A 20,226-nucleotide genomic window follows, 5' to 3' on the forward strand; every position below is an offset into this window, starting at 1 on the left:
TAAAAAGATAAGTAGCCGGTTGATTATATATATACCAAGTTGGGAGTCTTGTATCATTTGTGGTTTAATCAAATCTCATTTTAATATGAGATGTTGAAGCCCCTTGAAACCAGCAATCAAGGTAGAGATAGAGAACGAAGAAATCTTTTTACCAAAAGAATAATGTAGTATCAAGAGGATACCTTGTGATTATTAGGATTAAATTAATATAAAAGATACCTTAAAATCCTTTAAAAACGAAATTCTTAAATTATTTTAAGCGCAGTGGCATTGACGAGATTCGATCAGCAAATTCACCACTCACCACCCTATATTACTTTCCTAAACTAACTAAGCTAGATAACATAGACTCAAGTAGTCAAGTAGCTTTTCTACCACTCAACAATCAACATCCCATTGGCCATTACTCTCTGGGTCTTTACTCAGTCCTCCCTTTTCCACTTGCTATATTCTTATTCTGATTTGAAACCCAATAAAAAACCAAACTCTGTAAGAAATTCGAACCCAGCATGCAATTGAACGAAGCCAAATCGAATGCAAACCCAACATGCAATTGATTTGAACAAGGTAAATTGATATCCAGCAAACCCTGTGTAAAATTGATTGGAAAATCTGAAATTTGTGTGAAATTGTTCTCAGCAACTTTCTGAAGCATATTGTATTGGAATTATTTGAACCACTTACGTGGAAATTGGAAGCAAATTTCGAGCACAAGTTAAAATCGAAATTCGAAGGTAATTCTGAAACAGTGTACGTGCAATTTAAAAGCAAATGAATTTCGTTCAATTCACACGGAAATAGTAGTATATTCATGTACATTACATCAAATAGTTGCATCTGCTTTAAGTTCAAACACATTGCACGAAATTGGCATAATTCTGGTTTAAAATTCGGCACACTTTCATGTCTGATTTGTAACCGGTATGAACGCCTTTTGTTCAGAACATGTTGTGGTTGTGTACAGTTGTACATTCAACAACAAATGTGGTATCTTGATTCTTGAGTGATAAATGTTGTATATGGAAACTGCAATCACAAATGTTGTGTATCAAAATCAGGGTATCAACAATTTCTTTTAGTTATACAGCACATATATAATTTTACAAATTCATATTAGAAATATGTTATGGACAAAATCTTCATAACTGTTATGAACTAGACACCACTTGTTGGCTAAGTTTAGGTGAAGGAGTTACATTGTTAAGACAATTGTATAAAACAATTTGATTGTTTGTCTCATAGAAGTATTTTGTATGTTTTATAGTTGAGTATTGTATTGGAGAAAGGAAGTAAAGAATGGAAGGAGAATTGGAATCAAGTGATAATACTCCACTGATTCAAAGAGAGGAAAGAGGCATGGAAGATGAAGTGAGAGAAACATTCATCAGTAAAGCCGAGGTACTCGATGAAGCAAAGAGGCAGATATGCTTGGCAGGACCACTAATTGCTGTAACCATTTTACAGTACTTAGTGCAAGTTATTTCAGTTATGTTTGTTGGTCATCTCGGCGAGCTACCTCTCTCGAGTGCCTCTCTTGCTACTTCTTTTGCTTCCGTCACCGGATTTTATGTCTTGGTAAGCTAACTTTACGACAATCATATTTTCATACTGAAAACAAACATGAAGGTAGCATTGCTAATTTTCACTTCATTTCAGTAGCTTTTCATTCATTCATTCTCTCTTGGAAAAAACTTACAATGTTTAGCTGCTCCATATATCCTAAAACCTCATTGGAGGAAGCTTCCTAGAAGCAACAAGAAAACGGCTAAAAGCCAGCTGTACACAGACAACTTTTTAGGAGCAATAAGACAAAATAGAAAACATCATTATGCTACTGATTCCTAGGCTGATCTTCCTAGTATTCTTCTTGACTACTGAGAGCACTAACTTAGTGCATATATTACTTCACATCATGACATCATACATGAGTGACATCATATATGATATGGACCCTAGTCCTTAACACTCCCCGTGAAGATGAGAGTGAGGTAGGAGATAGAACTCCCATCTTGGACAATAACAATTGGTGTTGATCAATACTGAGTACCTTGGTGAGAACATCTGCAACTTGATTTGAGCTTGAGACATAGGTAGGACAAATAGACCCAACAGCAACTTGTTCTGTAATGAAATGACAATCAATTTCGACATGTTTTGTCTTTTTATGATGAACTGGATTAGCTGTTATGGCAAGAGCAGTCTGATTAGCTCTTTCAATAGTTGTTTCACCCATAAGACTTCACACACAGCCATGGCCTTAGATCTATACTCAGCCTCAGCAGTAGATCTTGCCACTACAGTTTGTTTCTTAGATTTCCAAGTAATTGGTGACTTGCTAAGAAGAAGACAAAAACCTCAAGTTGAACTTCTGGTATTGGGGCATCCAGCCAGTCACTATCACAATAAGCTTGCAATTTGGCTGCTGAGTGTGATGCAAGTAGAAATGCCTTGATCTGGAGACCCAACTAGATATCTTAGAACCCTTTTTGCTACTTGGAAATGCACACATGTTAGGTGAATGCATGAACTGACTCAGAACATGGACAATGTAGGCAATATCTAGCTTGGTGAGGGTTAGGTAAATCAATACCTACAAGCCTCTGAAATATTTCAGGATGTGGAAAAAGCTCACTACTTAGAAGTTTTACATGAGAGTGCATAAGAAGTCTCAAAGTTCTGCACTTCTTCATGTCATATTGATGCAACAGATCACTGATGTATTTCTTTTGGGATAGAAAGATTCCGTGAGAGCTTTTGTCCACTTCAATGCCAAGAAAGTACCTAAGCTCACCTAGGTATTTCATTTTGAATTCATGATTTAACATGACTTTGGCATCCTGAATAACTTGCATATTGTCACCTGTGAGAATTAGGTCATCAACATATGCAAATATTGCAACAAATCCATTTTGATTTTGCTTAGTGAAAAGAGAGTAATCAGCTTTTGATTGATTAAAGTCATTTTTCTTGAGAATTGTGCTTAGCTTGGCAAACCACTGCTAGGGACTTCAGCAACTTACACACCTTGGTAGAAGATGGTGAAGCCTTAATATACTCCCCCTCACCTTCTGTGTTGAATATGAAACCTTCCCTTTGATACCCACCATCTTCATGTACACTGTTTCTTCTAGCTCCCCATGTAGGAAAGCATTTTTCACATCCATTTGATGTGTGAATCATCCTCGTATAGCCGCAATTGTAATAGAGCTCTCACTTATGTCAACTTGGCTACTAGTGCAAAAGTTTCACCATAGTCAATTCCTTCCTTCTGCTTATTCCCCCGACACTATTAGCCTTGTATCTTGTAATGTTTCCCTGAGGGTCATACTTAGTGGTGTATAACCATTTGTAGCCTATAGTCTGCTTTCTTGGTGGTAGCTCAGTGATGATCCAAGTCTTGTTTTCTTCAAGAGCTGTTAGCTCTTCATTCATTGCCTCCACCCAGTGTGAGTGATTAGCAGCTTCCTTGATAGATCTTCTTGGTTCAGTATGAGTTGCATCTTCATCACCATTATCACTCAACCTTCTTGGTTCATTTTTGTCATCATCTACCCACTGATATTGATTTTGTCCAATGTCTCCTTGGGGAGAGTTAGAGTGAAAGAGGTGTTGTGGATATATTTCTTCATAGAACTTTACATGTCTGGAAACAGAAGTTGTTCCATTCATAAGATTGTGTAGCCTGTAACCTTTCTGGCTAGTGGGATAACCAATAAAGATACATGGCACACCTTGAACTTGAAAATATGCAAAGCCAAGCATCCAAAGCACTTCATGTGACTGTATTCAGGGACTTTCTTGTACAATATCTCATAAGGTGTCCTGTTCTTCAGAATTACACTAGGCAATGTATTGGCTATATGAGTTACTACCAACACACAGTCACCCCAAAATTGCAAAGGTAGACCAAAATTGAACCTCAATGCTCTTGCCATCTCAAGTATATTCATGTGCTTTCTCTCAGCTTGTCCACTCTGCTGAGGAGTGTCACGACATGAGGTTTGATGAATGATCCCCAGTTTCTCAAAGAAAGACTCACTTGCTGTCATCAAATTCTAGAGCATTATTAGAGCTTATCACCTTCACTTGCTTCCCAAACCAATTCTTAGCCATCTGAACAAAGGTTTGTATGGCATCAAATGCATCATACTTTAATTTCAGTAAGTGTACCCAGGTTACTCTAGAGTAATCATCTACTAAAGTGAGAAAATATTTAAAATTTTCCTTGAAGCTTACCTTGTATGGCCCCCATGTATCAATGTGAATCAGATCAAAGAGATCTTCAGCAATCAGCTCTTGCTTCACTTTGATTGAAAGGAAGCTTGGTGAACTTAGCCAACAGACATGTGAGACAAATATCATTGCACTCATGCTTTACTTTGATTTCTTTTATCATTGCTACTCTTTTTAGAGGAGCATGTCCCAACTTGTGGTGTCACAGAGTTTCTCTACTCATTTTTGTGACTCCTCTCACAATGCTAGGAATTTGCTTACAACCATTTGCATTCATAGCTGCCTTTCCTTTCACAGAGCCCTTCTAATACCTATTACTTCATGGGAATTGCGATCTTGGATGATGCAATACCTATCATGGAACACAACTTTGCAGTTTCTTTCTTGGCATAACTTGTTCACAGACAACAAATTATGTTTGAATGATGGAATGCACAAAATATTTTTTAGCTCAAGATTGTTTTTAAGCATTACATTTCCTCTGTGTGTGTGATTCTAAATGTTTCTCCAGTGGAAAGATTTATCAAAGAGTTACCCTTACACAGACATTACTAAGCAACTCAATTCTACCAACCATGTGATCTGATGCACCTTAATCCACAATCCAATCACCATTTTTCATTGAATCAGCATAGTAACAAGAAACTGTACCTGAGTAACTCACATCCATCTTTTCATCTGTATCACACCCTTTTGAAGGTTTTGGGAGAAGCCTTAGAAGTTGCAGTTTTAGTAGTTGCACTACTTGACACAATGTCATTGTGAGTTTGGTTTCCTTGAACATTTGCAGCCACCTTTACACCACCTAGTTTCCACTTGTTCCATTTATGATTCATATTGCTCTTCCCTTTCCCTTGTACTGAGATGAGACATTTTGATTCTTGTGTTTAGGATTCTTAGTTGGAAATCCTATTACAAATCAGCTTCTAGCTACATGCCACTTCTAACACTTGGCAAAGGTGTCATCATCAGGATTTGACTCCTTTGGGGAGCATATGACTCATCCAAGCCATTGAGAAACTTGCTCTTCTTGGTGAAGATTCAATGCTTGAACAAAAGCATTAATTTCAGTGATCATGCTAGTGAGAGGTGGGAGATTGTTTAAAGCTTCAAGTTCTTCCCATGTACATCTCATGGATGTATAATACTCAATGATGTTTTTTTCTTGCTGCTTTGTTTCATACAACTCTTTATTGCGTTTGTATTTTCTGGTTTCATTTGTAAGAGAGAACCGTTGTTCAAGTTGTTTCCACATAACACTTGCATTGTTTACAAACATAATAGATTTTTTGATTTCAAGAACTAAACTTAAAATCCATCAAATTATCATGCTGTTACATGTTTCCCATGCTTCACCTTTTATCGTATCAATACTCTTCTTTTCTGATCCTATAACAAATCCTAGCTTCCTTTTAGAAGCAAGAGCAATTTCCATGGATTTCTTCCAGGATCTGTAGTTTCCAGATCCTTGAAGTTTTTCTATGACCATGAAATTTTTCCCATCAGATGGGTGTAAGTATAAAGGATTGGTTACCTCTATGGTAGTCATCTTCTTCTTTTTAGCTATTTTGAGATTAAAAAAGATGGAAACTTTGAGCCTGGAACAAGAAGACAGTCACTTAGGACTAGTCACTAACTAAACAAAAATTAATTTTTGATAAAAATGAGCAGGATGTTGATTTTCGAAACTAAGCTCTGATACCATAAAAACAAACATGAAGGTAGCATTGCTAATTTTCACTTAACTTTCAGTAGCTTTTCATTCATTCATTCTCGCTTGGAAAAAACTTACAATGTTTAGCTGCTCTATATATCCTAAAACCTCATTGGAGGAAGTTTCGTAGAGGCAACAAGAAAACGGCTAAAAGCCAGCTGTACACAGACAGCTTTTTAGGAGCAATAAGACAAAATAGAAAACATTATTATGCTACTAATTCCTAGGCTGATCTTCCTAGTATTCTTCTTGACTGCTGAGAGCACTAACTTAGTGCATATATTACTTCACATCATGACATCATACATGAGTGACATCATATATGATATGGACCCCAGTCCTTAACACATACCAATGAGACAATGCTCTACTATCTACACGAGTTGGTTAAGAAACTGCATTGTATCTTTCCTTGGTTTGATGCATTATATGATGGTTTCATTAATAGTTACTTACCCAACTACCCATGAACTTTATTAAGCTGGATGAACTCTTATTGTTTCTTTTTTATTGTGTTAAAGACGTCTATGTTTAAGACGACCCTAAGTTTACTCATGTAATAACATGTAATGGCCTTTTCCTGTATTCTGATCCTTGCTATGGTCATTTATACTTGTAAGTTATCGAAATTGTTCATTCACTTCCTTGTGTGTTTGGTTGTACCATATCAGTTATGCTAGATTTTAGTGTCCCGTTTGGTAGATGTTAATAAAGGATTATTATAGTAATAAATTCATATGTAGTTGTTTGTCAAAAGTGTCGTGTCAATGTCCATGGTCAGGCCGGCCCAGAACAGGTCCAAAATAGGACCCACAACAGGTCCAAACACAGGGCCTCCATTTTGAAGGGGCCCCAAATATTTAAACGTTACATGCAGTAAACGAGAACTTTCTCTTTGAAATAGGAAATGGCTCAGTGGTAGAGTGCGCGTGATAAAGAGATTGTGCTAACGGTGGTTGCAGGTTAGAATCCTTCTACCGTCTTTTTCCCCCCTGGCTTTATCTTTTATTATTACTGTACACTGTACTGGCCGCCGCAGTCTGTGGTATGGAATGTCTGCAACAACAAAAAGAAAAACAGGAAAGACAAAAGTTTCATTGGTCTTCTATTTTCTTTTTTTTCCTCCCTGATCTGCTTATGTTGTTGTTTTTTGGATGGAAGCTTATGTTTTATTTTCTTCTTTTCCCTTATATTTATCCTCCCTTTTCTTTAGCTCTCCTTTTATCCTTTCCACCAAGTACTAATACAAATAATAGGTAAAAATTATTATTATGCTTAGTTTACTTGTGCTTTTTATTTTCATATACTTCGAAAACCATAATGCTTTGCCTAGTTCACCTTTGTTTTATTTTCATATTAATTTTTGTCGATACCTAATTATTCGAGTTAAATAGGCGAATTTCTTAACTAATTATGTCTTTGATTTTTTTTTTATATAGGGGCCCGTTTTTTAACGTCGGCACATGGCCTCTATATTGTTTGGACCGCGCCTGTCCATGGTAATGCTTGTCCACCCCCAAATTGTGATTTTCTTCGGAACTTCTTATTACCATCCACTACCACTTTAGAGGTGATATAGAGTGGAAACAGGAATTTGTAGAGAAATTTTACGTGTCTAGGATGAAATCCCATGACCATGGTGACAATGGTGATGAGTGAGGAACTTTTGTTGCAAATGATTTTTATTTACCGCCATTTTGCACCACCTAGCAAACAAACCGCTTGGGTTTTATTTGTGGGTTGATTTACTTGTTTTTCTTCCCGTCGATAGATGTATAGATTACAGAAGCTCAATGGCTAGCTAATATTGAAATGTACTCTTATTAGCTGGGCTTGAGTAGTGCGCTGGAGACACTATGTGGAGGATCCTATGGAGCTCAAAAGTATTCCATGCTCGGGCTTTATACGCAGAGAGCCATGATAATACTTCTAGTGTCAAGCATTCCTCTGTCACTTATTTGGTATTACACTACGGATATTCTCATCTTCTGTCGGCAAGACCATGAGATAGCAAAGGGTGCAGGAATTTTCAATCAATGGATGATCCCGAGCCTTTTTGGCTATGGCCTACTTCAATGCCTCACTAGATTTTTCCAAACTCAAAATATTGTGCTCCCGATGATGATGACATCTGGTGTCACGGCTATTCTACATGTTCTAGTGTGTTGGGTTCTTATCTTTAAATTTGAACTTGGAATAATAGGTGCTGCTTTGGCAAACAACATAGCGTATTGGATTAATTTTTTCCTGTTGGCATTTTATGTTAAGTTTTCTCCTGCTTGGATGAAAACTTGGACTGGTTTCTCGCGAGAAGCATTTCATGACCTGTGGAATTTTCTTAAGCTTGCTGTTCCTTCTGCGTTTATGATTTGGTATGTTCTATGCTCTGAAATAGTATCCTTTTCCATTTACTTGTATGTTAAAGTTATTCTATTCAATTGAACTTTGGAAAAAAAATTATCCCTTGTTTGTGTTGCAGCCTTGAGTACTGGTCATTCGAAATGGTTGTTCTTCTAGCAGGTCTTCTGGCAAAGCCAAAACTCGAGACATCCGTGCTATCAATAAGGTTTGGCCTTCAGGTCTTGTATTTTGGTAGAAGTTCGTTTCTGCATAACATAAGTAAATAATAGGCGTTGAAACTAAGTTAATGAAGCACTTGCGCTTTTTGCAGTCTTAATACATGCTGGATGGTTTATATGGTGTCAGTTGGACTTGGTAGTGCTCTCAGGTAACAATTTCCAGAACTGATTCATTCTCTTCATAGTTAGCTGTAATAACTCAACTTCTTTGAAACAAGGATATAAGGCAAGTTATACTTATAATTGCAGCACAAGAGTGTCAAATGAATTGGGAGCTGGCCGTCCTAGAGCAGCTCGCTTAGCCCTCTTTGTCATGGTTATCATGTCAATTGTAGAAGGCTTGGTAGTGGCAACGGCAACTATTTTAGTACGGTTCCTTTGGGGAAGATTGTATAGCAATGACGAGGAAGTAGTCAGATATGTGGCTAAGATGATGTTTCTGCTTGCACTTTCTGATTTCTTAGATGGATTTCAGTGTGTACTTTCAGGTATTCTTATTAATATGAACACCCCCCGATCCTTCTTCGTGTTTTGTATTACTTCGTTCTAAATTGTGGGAAATATACTAATAGGAGCTGCGAGAGGCTGTGGATGGCAAAACATGTGTTCAATCATAAATCTTGGAGCTTATTATTTTGTGGCACTTCCTTGCGCTGTACTCTTTGCTTTCGTATTACATATGGGAGGCGCGGTAACATAACTTTCGAACTCACTCTTGAATCAGCTCCGTAACTGATTTTGATCTTTTCAATATTCTAAAAATGCAGGGACTTTGGATGGGAATCATATGTGGGCTGCTTGTCCAAGTTATAGTGCTTGTCACTGTAAATCTATTTACAGATTGGGATAAAGAAGTAAGAAATATTTTTGCCTCTTTTTGCTAGATATAAACTCTAGCTTTGCTGATTTCGTTGTCACTTGCAGGGAAGTAGGGCGTTGGCTAGAGTTTAGAGTCTCTGATTCATGGAAGCTTGAAGATAATGGTTTCGTCACACACAAAGATAGCAAGATAATAGTTCATTTTCATCTCAATTGTTTTAGCTTTATGCTACATTTCAAACATTCATTGCAACTTGAAGATTAGCTTAAGCAAGCTTAGAGATAGAGTAACATCAACATGATACACGGAGACATGGAGTAATTTTTGTGTAGTTCTCAACTATTTGGTTTATATGATGAAATATATTTTAGAATCAAATGTCATTGTTGGTTATACTGGAAGACAGAGAGTTCCTGGACATGAATTGGACAATGGTTATAAACAACACCTGAGGAGGAGGATCCAATAGTCACACATAATAACCTGGCTCAAAAGAAATGCCTTCACCTGATGTGCGAATGGCCTCTGATACTACGGTTTGGAGCCAAAAGAAGTGTAATGTGGAGCTTTACCAGCTTGCCTTCGAAGGCCTTATTCGCAAAATGAAGCCAAGAGTTGGTGCTTCTCTTTCTCCATTCCACTTTGTCTCAATGGCGAATCAAGCAACAGATTTTATAGCTAACCACGGGCATATTTTTTTTCATGCTGTTATATTACTTTACCTCCTGTAGTAGTTTCCTCTCTCTTATCATTTGTAAGGATGCTTTATGACGACCCTTAGTCCAAGTTATATCCCTAATCGACCTTGCTTACATTCTTCATGATTCTGAATCGGGTATGGGATTCATGTGAAACTACTTGAGGTTGTTAAAAGAACTCCTGCTTTACGCATACTGGACTTTGAATATGTATGTATTTAGTTCGCTTTTTTTGCCAATATATGTTGCTAGGTTGATCAGGAATTCGCCATAGTATTGTCAAGATAAGGTTTTATTTTTATTTTATTTTTTCTGAAAGAAGAATAAGGTTTTATGATAGCCCATGTAATGATAAACCTTTTCTATCTATACTTGTTATTTTGAGGTAATGTTATTTATTTTTTTCCTTTTCTTATTGATTTTGCAATTTGCATGCTTAAACTTTAAGAAACTTGTAATTAAAACTGACAATCTTGGTATAACCTTGTTGTTAGTATCCTTTCTCTCACATAATATTTTATGGGTGAATAATGTTTCGCTCTTGAGTCTTCATGCCCATCATTGTGGAGCAAACGAGCAACAGTTGATACTACTTCCTTACTTGCTACATTTCAATTGTGGGTACTATTCACATAATTTTTTTTTACTTTCTTTAATTTTATATGCGTAAGGAAAAATATAGCCATACGAGATCTTGATTAATTTCTCTCAATATGTACTTTATATATAATTTGTATCATTTTTTCTTGTACATAACTGAAGATATTAAAGTTAAAGTTTTATCTCAAAAAATAAAAAGAACATAATGTACCAAATGTGAAAAGACAAGACAAACATGTCATCCCTTAATATCTTGGGATGAAATTTGTCGCCCTAAATCTCATGGATGCCTAGGCTTTAGGAAGACTCTTCCTCTAAATAAAGCCTTCATGGCAAAACTAGGTTAGAAAATCCTTATCGCAAAAGTAATCTTTGGATTAAAAATCTAAATAGGAAAGTACCTCAAAAATCGAAAAAAAAATTTACTGTCCTTCAAAGCCAAATGATACTTCTACCCGAGAATAGTTCTAGCGCAAAGGGAAATCATTTGTAAGGAAATAAGATGAAAAATAGGGAAAGGAAAGAACATTTATTTCTGGTTAGACAATTGGGTTCCGCACAAATCCCTTGTTGAAATTCTTAAATGACCTTTAGATAAAGTCAACCTCGGCCTAAAACTAGAACATTTCGTTATTCCAAATAAATCTTGGAACATTGCCAAACTTCAAGAAGTCCCGTCCCATCACATTGTTTCCCAAATCAAAAGGATCCCGCTGTCCAACTCTAATCTAATAAAAGATATGAGAATTTCACGATAAAATCCAATACTTGGTTAACCCATGATTCAAATCCTAAAAAAAAAATAGCGTGGACCTGGAACATAAACACCTCACCCCCCCCCCCCCAAATAAAAATCTTTATGTTGCAAATTTGCCACAATAGCCTAGAGGTTCAGGATATTTAAATAAAAGAAATATCATAAACATCTCCCAAAATTAAAAATCATTCTACAGCAAATTTACCACAATAGCCTAGAATATCGGGACGTTTTAAATAAAAGAAATATCATCCCTTACGATACTTGTCGCCTTTGTAACAATTGTTCAAAAACGTTAGACCACCTATCCTGCCAATGTGTTAATACTAGGAAGTTTTGGAACTTCCAGAAAGTCAAAACTTGGATTCATTTCCACTCCCTTGATGCCCCTTCCACTCCATCCTTCATCTCTTAAAAAAGTCTAAGCTCCAAATATTTAGCTTTCTAATTTGGAGAATATGGATATGATGCAATATCATCTTTAACAACGAAAAGCTGGATTTACATCGTATTCAACATAAAACTTTATTCCTCCACACAGAATGGCATTTAAGAACTTCAATTAATTGTTGTCATTCCACATGTACACCATTCTCTCGCTCCATTCGTCGTTCCCCCAATCCTCACAACAATAATTCCATCTTTGTTGAGTGGAAGCTCCCTCCTCAATCTTTCTTCAAATTCAACTTTGACGGTTATGTTCGCTCCTCCTCTGCTATTGCCGTAGTCACCATCCATGATCATGTGGAGAGAACTCTCAAGGCTTGCTTCTACAACCTTGGCAGGACCCACACATACATAGAAGAAGCAATCGCTTTACAACAAGGTATTCTCCTACCCATTCAGAAAAGGTTTCAAGATATTTAATTGAGGGAGACAACCTTCTAGTCATAAGCTCTAAAGCTCCATGGAGACAATCTTCTATATCAACTTAATTCAAGGTCTATGGGGAGCTCATGACAAATTACAAACATCATTGAAGATATTTAATCCTTACTTAGTACTTTTAACAGTCGGAGCATCTACGTCTATAAAGAAGCAAACAAGAATATAGATTAAGTTGTCAATGTTAGACATTAGTTAATTCTTACTTTTTCATTGAAACGTGTAAATTTCCTATTTCAAGTTTTATTCTTATAATTTTATAAACGTGTGAAAGATTTCCTAATCCTTGGCTTTATCCTTACCATTAAAAAGATATTCCAAAGGAAGACAATAAAAACTCCAAATTTATAAGATAGTTTTTCAAAAAAAAAATAATAAAAAAAAAAAACCCCAAATTTCCCTAACTTGAAATCCTTACATGAGAAAGAAACAACTGATCTCATAGTCAGAGGACGAAAGAGAAGAAGCAGTATTTCGTGGCTCAAGAAATGCCAGTTACCAAATTCAGATGAACCCTAGAGCCTAGATACAAATTTCACTCTCAAACTCAAAGCCACTTGTCGTGAATTGCTTTTCCCAAACTGGCAAGGTATCATCTCTCTCCTTCCCCATCTGCTTCTTCTTATTTGTTGTTCTTTTCTCATGTTTTAGTGTAAGTAGTAAGTTGGTGCTAAATTTATCTCTAGTTTTGCCTCTTATTATGATTTTTGTGCTGGGTTTTTGTCAATTTTTGATGAATATATAAATTGTTGTTGATTGTAACTCAATTTTGCTTCTTCTTGTGCTGTTTTAGTTAAATACTGTTGTGGGTTTGTGATGAGTTGTGAGATTCTTCTTTATTGTTCTAATGTTGAAATACAATGGGAGTAATAAAATACTAGTTGAGTTGATTAATGAATTTGTATTTGAATGTATGTAAAATCGTGAAAAGAAAACAAGAGAAGGATTTGTGGAACTTTTTTTTTCTCAAAGGAATACCTAATAAAAATTGAGTTATTGCTCCTTTAGATGTAAAACTTGATGAGATCGTAAATCAATTCGAAATTTTGAGAACTCGTCGTGAACACTTTTTGTTTTTTTATCAAAGTACTTTGAGGTTTTATGTGGACTATGTAACATTTTGTATTTAGTAACCTTAGTTATTTTTGGTATGTGATATTATTGCAAAATTAGGCTACCCCTTACTGAAACCTAATTCACTCGCGGAGTCTTTTTGCATCCATTGAATTACTAATTCTTCTAACTTTAGATTTATTGAGATTAGATGTAATTAAGAATAAAGGCTAATATCTTGCCGAAAGGCGGGGGGCCGAGACCCGGGCAACGGGTCTTCCATCATGATAGACTAAGGGAAGTCGCTCGAGATATTGGTTGAATCCAATTCATCATTCCAGTTCATAAGGCCTTCATTCAATAGAAGTTTAGGATGGAGCTATCACTAATAGACGGATGGATTGTTTGCAACAAAGTTCTATATAGCAAGGACTCTTAAAAATATATATATCTATAGAATAGGGACTGACCAAAGGCTCAGCCGAAAGAGAAACTGAATTCAAATCTGACTTGAAGACGGTTATTAGCCGTCTGAGTAAGGGTAGTGAACAAGTCTAGTTTTAGGAAATCTTTGATCCCCCTGCTTACTAGCACATATCCTTTATTCTAATTAATTCCGTGAAGCAAGATTATTTAGGTTAAACTGTTCTTATATTGTATTCCTTAATTTTTGTCTATTATAATCTTCTTAGTCTGCTTCTATAAATTTGTAGTTGGAGGCAGTTCTTTTTAGCTGAAACAGTTTATGAAATGTTTGATGATTTACAGATTTTTGGCATGGCTGAGAAACATAATGCAAATTCAAGATACATATACTTACACGAGACTGATAAATTGCCTGCACAAGCAGTTGATATTCACCATTTAGTTACCAGGAAAAATCATCGATGGACTGTAGTTGCAAGCTTTTCAGCTTTTGTTTTCCTTTTAAATGTATTCTATCTAATGCTGAAACAGGTATGTTGGCTCAACTTTTGAGCAATTTTTCGTCTTTACATCTAAATTATCCCCTTCGTATGCCTGTCCAGCATATCTGGTTAAAAGAAAATAGACCGAGTTTACAATAACTTGTGTATCGGAAACCATATGATATAGCCATTTTCGTTTAATATAGTCCGTTTTTGTTTGATATAGTCAGTTTTTGTGTGATATAATCACCTTTTATGTAATCAGTTGTTATAAGATATAGTCAGTTTTCGTATGATATAGTCGTTTTTTTTCTAATATAATCAATTTTCGTGTGAGTAAGTCAGTTTAGGTGCACAATAAATTACTTTAAACCTGGTCCACCCAAGACATATTGCTTAGTCTATGTTGGAATTTTAACTTTATTTTCTTTATCAATATTATAATGTGTGTTCCAAGTTCTTGAATCGACGTTCGGCTGTGTTGCAGGATATATTAGTTTCTGTGCTTCTCTTGTACTTGATCACTGGCGTGGCCTTCCTCAAATTATTGCGACAGAAAATTGTTGAGAAAGGTGATTGAATTGAGAACGTACTTATTGCTGCTTATTTTTGTTTCTATGTATTCCTTTGAGTTGTGCACTATTTCCTATGCAACTAATATGTTTGCCCAAATGCTGGACAGGTTTGTTTCTGTCAAATGATATATCTACAGTCAATGTGAGTCCTCTTTGTTGCTCCAATTCTTTGGCATGCTCTCTGTTGCTCGTATAGGGTGGATGAGTCCTGAAAACACAGTCATTATGAATGTTTATTCTCAAGTTCTGGAATGACTTTTGTTGTAATTCACAGGTTTTGAAAGAATAATTATTCTTATGTCTTCCATCGCCATATGTGACAGAGTGTGTTGTTATCATCCCAGCTTTTGGAGTCCAGCTTGAAACCCATTATAGAAGGTACGTCTCCTTGATTACGGAATATGTTTAATGTAACAGTATTTTATAAGGATGAGGTACTTAATATGTCTTGAATAACATGTATTGTGATGGAGTGCATACAGGATAATGACGTGCTCAGAGAATATTAAGTGAAAATGTGTTGGATCCTCTAATTTGTTTTTTGATTGCTGGACCACATTTTGTGGCAATTGGATCTAAGACTAGCCAGACTCACAATGAGCACATGGCATTTCTGTCTAAATCTTTCATCTTTGGAATTGTTCTTGCTGCCTTGAATACAAAGTATGCTTTGCTATTTTTATTATTGCTTTTGTTACTATGTGATTCAGCTGAATTTACACATCTGGATCCCAATTCTGATGTGCCCTTTGCGTGAGAAAGGTACAAGAAAACATTGCATTCTTGAAAATCCCTCTTAACCATTCTGATACCAAAGAAAGGATAGTTTGCATCTCGTTGAATCTTCATATGCCAGTTATTTAGTTCTTGTATATTTATGAACAAACTATCTAATCATATACTTCCTCTGTTTTTTTACTTGCAACGTCTTCCCAGTTCTGGTAATTTATCTATTTACTTGCAACATTTCTTTTTTTGACTATATTCTCTCTTTCTCTCTCCTAGCACATGGTTTCTTTTTTTATATATCTCTCCTCCTTGGTTCTTGTGCAAAGGGAAACATTGCAAGTAACTAAAACTGGAGGAAGTATATGTAAGTACCAAGTAGAATGCATATTATGGATTTGCTCACATTTTAACACTCAGTTTCCTCGTGTCATAAATTTTCTTTTTACTTCCAAAAGTAAATAACAATACAAGAGTTACCTTACCTCATATTATCTGAGATGGTTAAGAAAAGGGGTGAACAAATTTTATTGCACTTTTCAGTTTCATATCAGGTTTGACCTCATGTTATTGTATTCCTTCCGTTTTTACTTTTCCTTCTCCTGTTTTTACTCATAGTGGGAGAGCTGTCCGTCACTTTGTTCCCATTGACAAGATTTTGAAGCCTGTACTGAACGAATGTGTGACGCCAGTTACATGTTATTGGAGCTTGGCATTAATTGTACGTGAAGAAGATGAATTGATGTTAGTTTTTAAGGTACGATATTGTTGGTCACTTATACACTCTTTCTACAGCTTCAGGCTTTTATTTCTTGACTCGATGTCCAGTTTTAAGCAATTTGTTGAACTAGAATGTGGATAGTATCAAAATTTATCATGAAGAACAAGACACAAGTTGCATAGACAAACTTGGTTTTCTAGTGATGACTGATGAATATCTCTAAATATAATCTGTGTATGGAGTGTATGGAGTGTAGGTCTTTCTGTGGCACTGATTGTTTCTCTTCTTTCTATAGGAAGTGCGACCCCCGCTTAAGATGTTGTTACCAATTTGGAAGGCGCTTTGTGCTGCTACTGATTCCAGCGGAAGCTTAGAGACATAATCAGACACCCAGCTAAATTTTTTGTGAGGTGGGAAACGTGAACTAATTCTGAGGCTTTCATCTGAAGCACTGAGAATTTGAGACTAGTAACTATATGCTGTAGCACCTTCTTCACCTTTTATTTCTGAGTTCTAAGTTACTGATTTAACGTTGATGAAAAAATAGCTTAGTGCCGGCTTTACTCACAGTGATGGAATAATATACTTCCCCTGTTGGTTTGCCTCAAAGTTTGAGTGAATTTGGTATGGGCCACTAAGTAGATTGGTGGGGTTAAAAAAAGTAAGATTAAATACAACTTCATTTTTATTACTTAGGACATAGAATTTGCTATGAGCGAATAAGTAGTTTGTGAACTGCTTTTGTTGCTGAATACCTTAACAGTAATGAAATTTTGAGTTTTAAGTCCTTTTCGTTCATTAATCCCGGTTTTTGGTGATCTGACATGCACGATCACAATTAGCCTTCATTTATTGCAGACGTCTTTTGAATCTATATAAACGTATCTAGGTCTTACGTGCTCATGTTTGATAATCTGACAAGTCCATCCTGCTGAATTATTTTGCCGGTTTACAGGGAATTAATTCTAGGAAGATGTGCTAACTACGCTGATCAGGAGATGTACTGCAGTAACTTCAGAGTTGAAATCCTTTTTGAAGATTATGGAAACACAAAAAGCTATAGATCTTAAGTTGCTGAATGGTCTGGTAAATCGACCCCTTGCTGATATTTTTTTGGCTTATGAAGCTGTTTTCAGCTTCATAATAAGCTATGAAAAGGAATTGTACTCGAGCGTTAGTTGCATATAAAGATGTCAAATGACATGCAGATATAAGAGATACGGGTTCCAGCTTGTTAAAATTTTTCAGTTAGTATCGCGTGGTTCAGAAAAAAGCAGTTATTGGGATGAGAATTGGGATGAGACTGCATAATTGTCCGTGGCATTGTTATGTATAAATATGGAGCACACTATATGTTCTTTGAATAAGCTGTCTATTTCTCTGAACTACGAATGGTGCTTGTGTTTCAGATGCTTGTAGTTTATAGTGTTATGGAGTTCTTAAATCTTAGTTCTTATTTTCATAGTGGCCAAGTCAGATTAAATCTAAGGTCACAAAGCAAATTTTGACTCTCATGTTTAACTACCTTTCAAGTTCTTAAATGCTTAGTTTTGCTACCCTTTAATTTATAAGTCCATAAATCAGTTATGTGGGACTCACTTATAACCTTTTTTCCATTTCCTTGGAAACTCTTTGACAATTCTATGTATAACCTTATTCTTCCTTCTTGAAACTTTCCTCAAATTTTCTTCAAAGACTCCTCAAAAATCTGAGTTAGGAGTTTGTCCACCATTTGTATATGAGACAATGTCAACATCACAACAATCAATATGGTATGAACAAGTCAAGAAAAGAATATCTACAGCACCAAAATCTTCTTCTGTACTCTTTGAAATCTTAATCACCAAACTTCCTTCCCCAGCACTCACAAAAAACTACCACTATAATTATTTCAGTGAGGACACAAATCCTTTATTCCCAATTCACTAATTTTATCAAAATCCAGCTCAAAATGACTAATAATAAAGAAGCTAAACTAGAAGAAGACAAGCTTAGTATTTTACCCGATACAATTCTTAGCCACATCCTCTCATTTCTACCTACTGATGAAGCTATCAAAACTGTCCTCCTTCGAAGATTTGGCACCTTATGGACTTACCTTCCCATTCTCAACTTTGATGACAGTTTGTTAACTCATCTATGGCCGCCAGATGAAGAAATTAACACCAACTTCTTTGAGTTTGTTCACAATGTCCTGACACTCCATCAACAGCCTACACTCGACTGCTTCAGAGTCGACATTAGTACTGTGTTATACACAGATATCAAACCTCAGAATTTAAGACATGAGCTAGACTCTTGGTTAACTTTCGCTCTAAGGAAACGGGTGAAGGTGTTAGAATTTGGTTTTGGAATGGTTGAACCTGATAACGAGCTCTATAAGTTACCTTTTATAGTGTTCCTTAGTGATTCTATATTCAAGCTCAAGTTGTTCAACATTGAAATGAAGCTCCAGAAACGAGTGCAAATGGGTTCACTCCGAGTTCTCAAACTTGTGTATGTGAGTCTGAATGATGATGTTTTCAGACAAGTTATTCGAGGTTGCCCTTTACTTGAGGAAATAGAGATTTCTAACTGTTGGGATTTAACTGAGGTGGATTCCCCAACTTTGGATGTATTGAAGCTTGATAGGGAGATGATTGCTGGGGAGGAGATTATGAAGATTAACTGCCCGGAATTGTCGTCGTTCAACTATACTGGATGTGTGAATGGTCTGGAGATTATGAACCTTTCATCTCTTGCTCATTTTGTCTTTAATCTTAGCTTTACCATTACAGAACAGGAATTCAAAGAGTTCAACCAGTTCCAATCTGTTCTAAGCAAACTTCTGCATGCCAAGAGTGTTACCTTGTCAAGTGAATTTGTCACGGTAATTAGTACTCCTTCGTCTCAAAAAGGTTTTGAACATCCTTTTTCCTGTCCTAAAATAGTCTAAACACTTTCGCTTTTTCAATAATCCCACCAAATCTTTGCTTCAATCTGGTACAAAGAGTATCGACATTCGACCACACTTTTTTCGGGTGATTTTGCAGGTATTGTTCTCTTGCATACTAAAAGATCTTTCTCATGTAATGTTTGACTGGAAACTTGTGGAGCTAAACATTCTGTTGACCCACAAGCACGTCTCTGGTCTTTTTCATTTGTTGAAGAATTTACTTCACTTGGAGAAACTTGTCTTAAATGTCACCTTCTGGCATTCAGATTATCTGAAGGTGAGATATCAACTTTTACTTGATCAATGAATTTGATCTCTCTTTACTTTTTTGCTCTGAAACTTTTTTTTTAATTTGCCTCATCTATTCGTTTTTTTTTCAGGCTGTAGAGTCAGAAATGGATGGTTGTAGCCTTGAAAAGGAAGAGTACTGTTGGAGCTCTCTCAAAACCATTGTCATCTGCAACATTTCAGAGTGTTTGTATACTGTCCTCGTTCGCTTGGTTGAGATTCTGCTCAAGAGTTCGCCTGTGTTAGATAAATTGGTGATCTACTGCAAGGACAACGATAAAACCGAACAATTGGCAGAGTTCTCTAAGAAGTTGCCCACATTCGCAAAGGCCTCCTCAACTGTAAAAGTCTTGCTAATTTGAGGAGTAAAACTGTCATATTGCTTCTTGGTTCCATAAAATACAGCATAGTCGCTCTTATCATTACCAAAGGTTGCAATAGCCATATCATATGTGGTTCAGACCGCAATTTACATCCTACATTCAAGAGATATAATGCACATCTTGCTATAAGCTATATGTTATTACATTACAAATGTGTGTCATGTTCTTTTAATCAATGTGCTTGCATATTCTTTCCATTGCACATTTGCACTTGCATGATTCTTTTAGCAAAGGTATTATTTACACTATTTTCAACACCTCAAATATATATCTACTTGAACCCAGAACATTTTGGTATAATTAAAAGAGTAACTAACCAAGACCATGTTGTGCGCAACACAAGTGAAACAT

The 20,226-nt window shown here is 36.0% G+C and overlaps 3 protein-coding genes across 10 annotated transcripts; all 3 read left to right on the forward strand.

The window, feature by feature from the left end:
- Positions 1–134: 134 nt before the first annotated feature.
- On the forward strand, positions 135–9,724 carry LOC104895728 (protein DETOXIFICATION 16). 6 transcript variants are annotated; one of them, XM_010682304.4, is made up of 9 exons: positions 140–734; positions 1,265–1,575; positions 7,775–8,319; positions 8,427–8,513; positions 8,619–8,675; positions 8,776–9,014; positions 9,099–9,217; positions 9,294–9,380; positions 9,451–9,724. In XM_010682304.4, the coding sequence occupies exons 2-9, from the start codon at positions 1,297–1,299 to the stop codon at positions 9,475–9,477; spliced, it is 1,440 nt and encodes a 479-aa protein (XP_010680606.2). In that variant the 5' UTR covers positions 140–734; positions 1,265–1,296; the 3' UTR covers positions 9,478–9,724. The 6 variants fall into 6 exon arrangements, with proteins under 6 accessions (XP_057252056.1, XP_057252057.1, XP_057252055.1 ...); XM_057396075.1 differs by lacking the exon at positions 140–734 and adding exons at positions 6,852–6,909; positions 7,387–7,446 and having other exon boundaries at positions 1,435–1,575; positions 9,294–9,724; XM_057396073.1 differs by having other exon boundaries at positions 135–750; positions 9,294–9,724.
- A 2,909-nt stretch (positions 9,725–12,633) lies between these two features.
- On the forward strand, positions 12,634–17,793 carry LOC104895730 (uncharacterized). Of its 3 annotated transcripts, none has more exons than XR_008970070.1 (7): positions 12,634–12,875; positions 14,108–14,296; positions 14,735–14,819; positions 14,930–14,964; positions 15,146–15,200; positions 16,167–16,305; positions 16,565–16,679. XR_008970070.1 is itself a non-coding variant. In XM_010682308.4 (7 exons), the coding sequence occupies exons 2-6, from the start codon at positions 14,117–14,119 to the stop codon at positions 16,649–16,651; spliced, it is 546 nt and encodes a 181-aa protein (XP_010680610.2). In that variant the 5' UTR covers positions 12,644–12,875; positions 14,108–14,116; the 3' UTR covers positions 16,652–16,679; positions 17,225–17,793. The 3 variants fall into 3 exon arrangements, 1 of the variants encoding a protein (XP_010680610.2); XR_007275374.2 differs by lacking the exon at positions 14,930–14,964 and adding an exon at positions 17,225–17,793 and having other exon boundaries at positions 12,642–12,875; positions 16,565–16,737; XM_010682308.4 differs by lacking the exon at positions 14,930–14,964 and adding an exon at positions 17,225–17,793 and having other exon boundaries at positions 12,644–12,875.
- Positions 17,794–17,924: 131 nt separating this feature from the next.
- Positions 17,925–20,079, forward strand: LOC104895731 (putative F-box/LRR-repeat protein At3g18150). Its single transcript, XM_010682310.4, has 3 exons — positions 17,925–19,138; positions 19,302–19,481; positions 19,585–20,079. The coding sequence occupies exons 1-3, from the start codon at positions 18,221–18,223 to the stop codon at positions 19,852–19,854; spliced, it is 1,368 nt and encodes a 455-aa protein (XP_010680612.2). The 5' UTR covers positions 17,925–18,220; the 3' UTR covers positions 19,855–20,079.
- The last annotated feature ends 147 nt before the right edge of the window (positions 20,080–20,226 follow it).

The sequence above is a fragment of the Beta vulgaris genome, chromosome 6 (genome assembly GCF_026745355.1).
Source record: "Beta vulgaris subsp. vulgaris cultivar EL10 chromosome 6, EL10.2, whole genome shotgun sequence".
In the NCBI taxonomy this organism is placed as follows: domain Eukaryota; kingdom Viridiplantae; phylum Streptophyta; class Magnoliopsida; order Caryophyllales; family Amaranthaceae; genus Beta; species Beta vulgaris.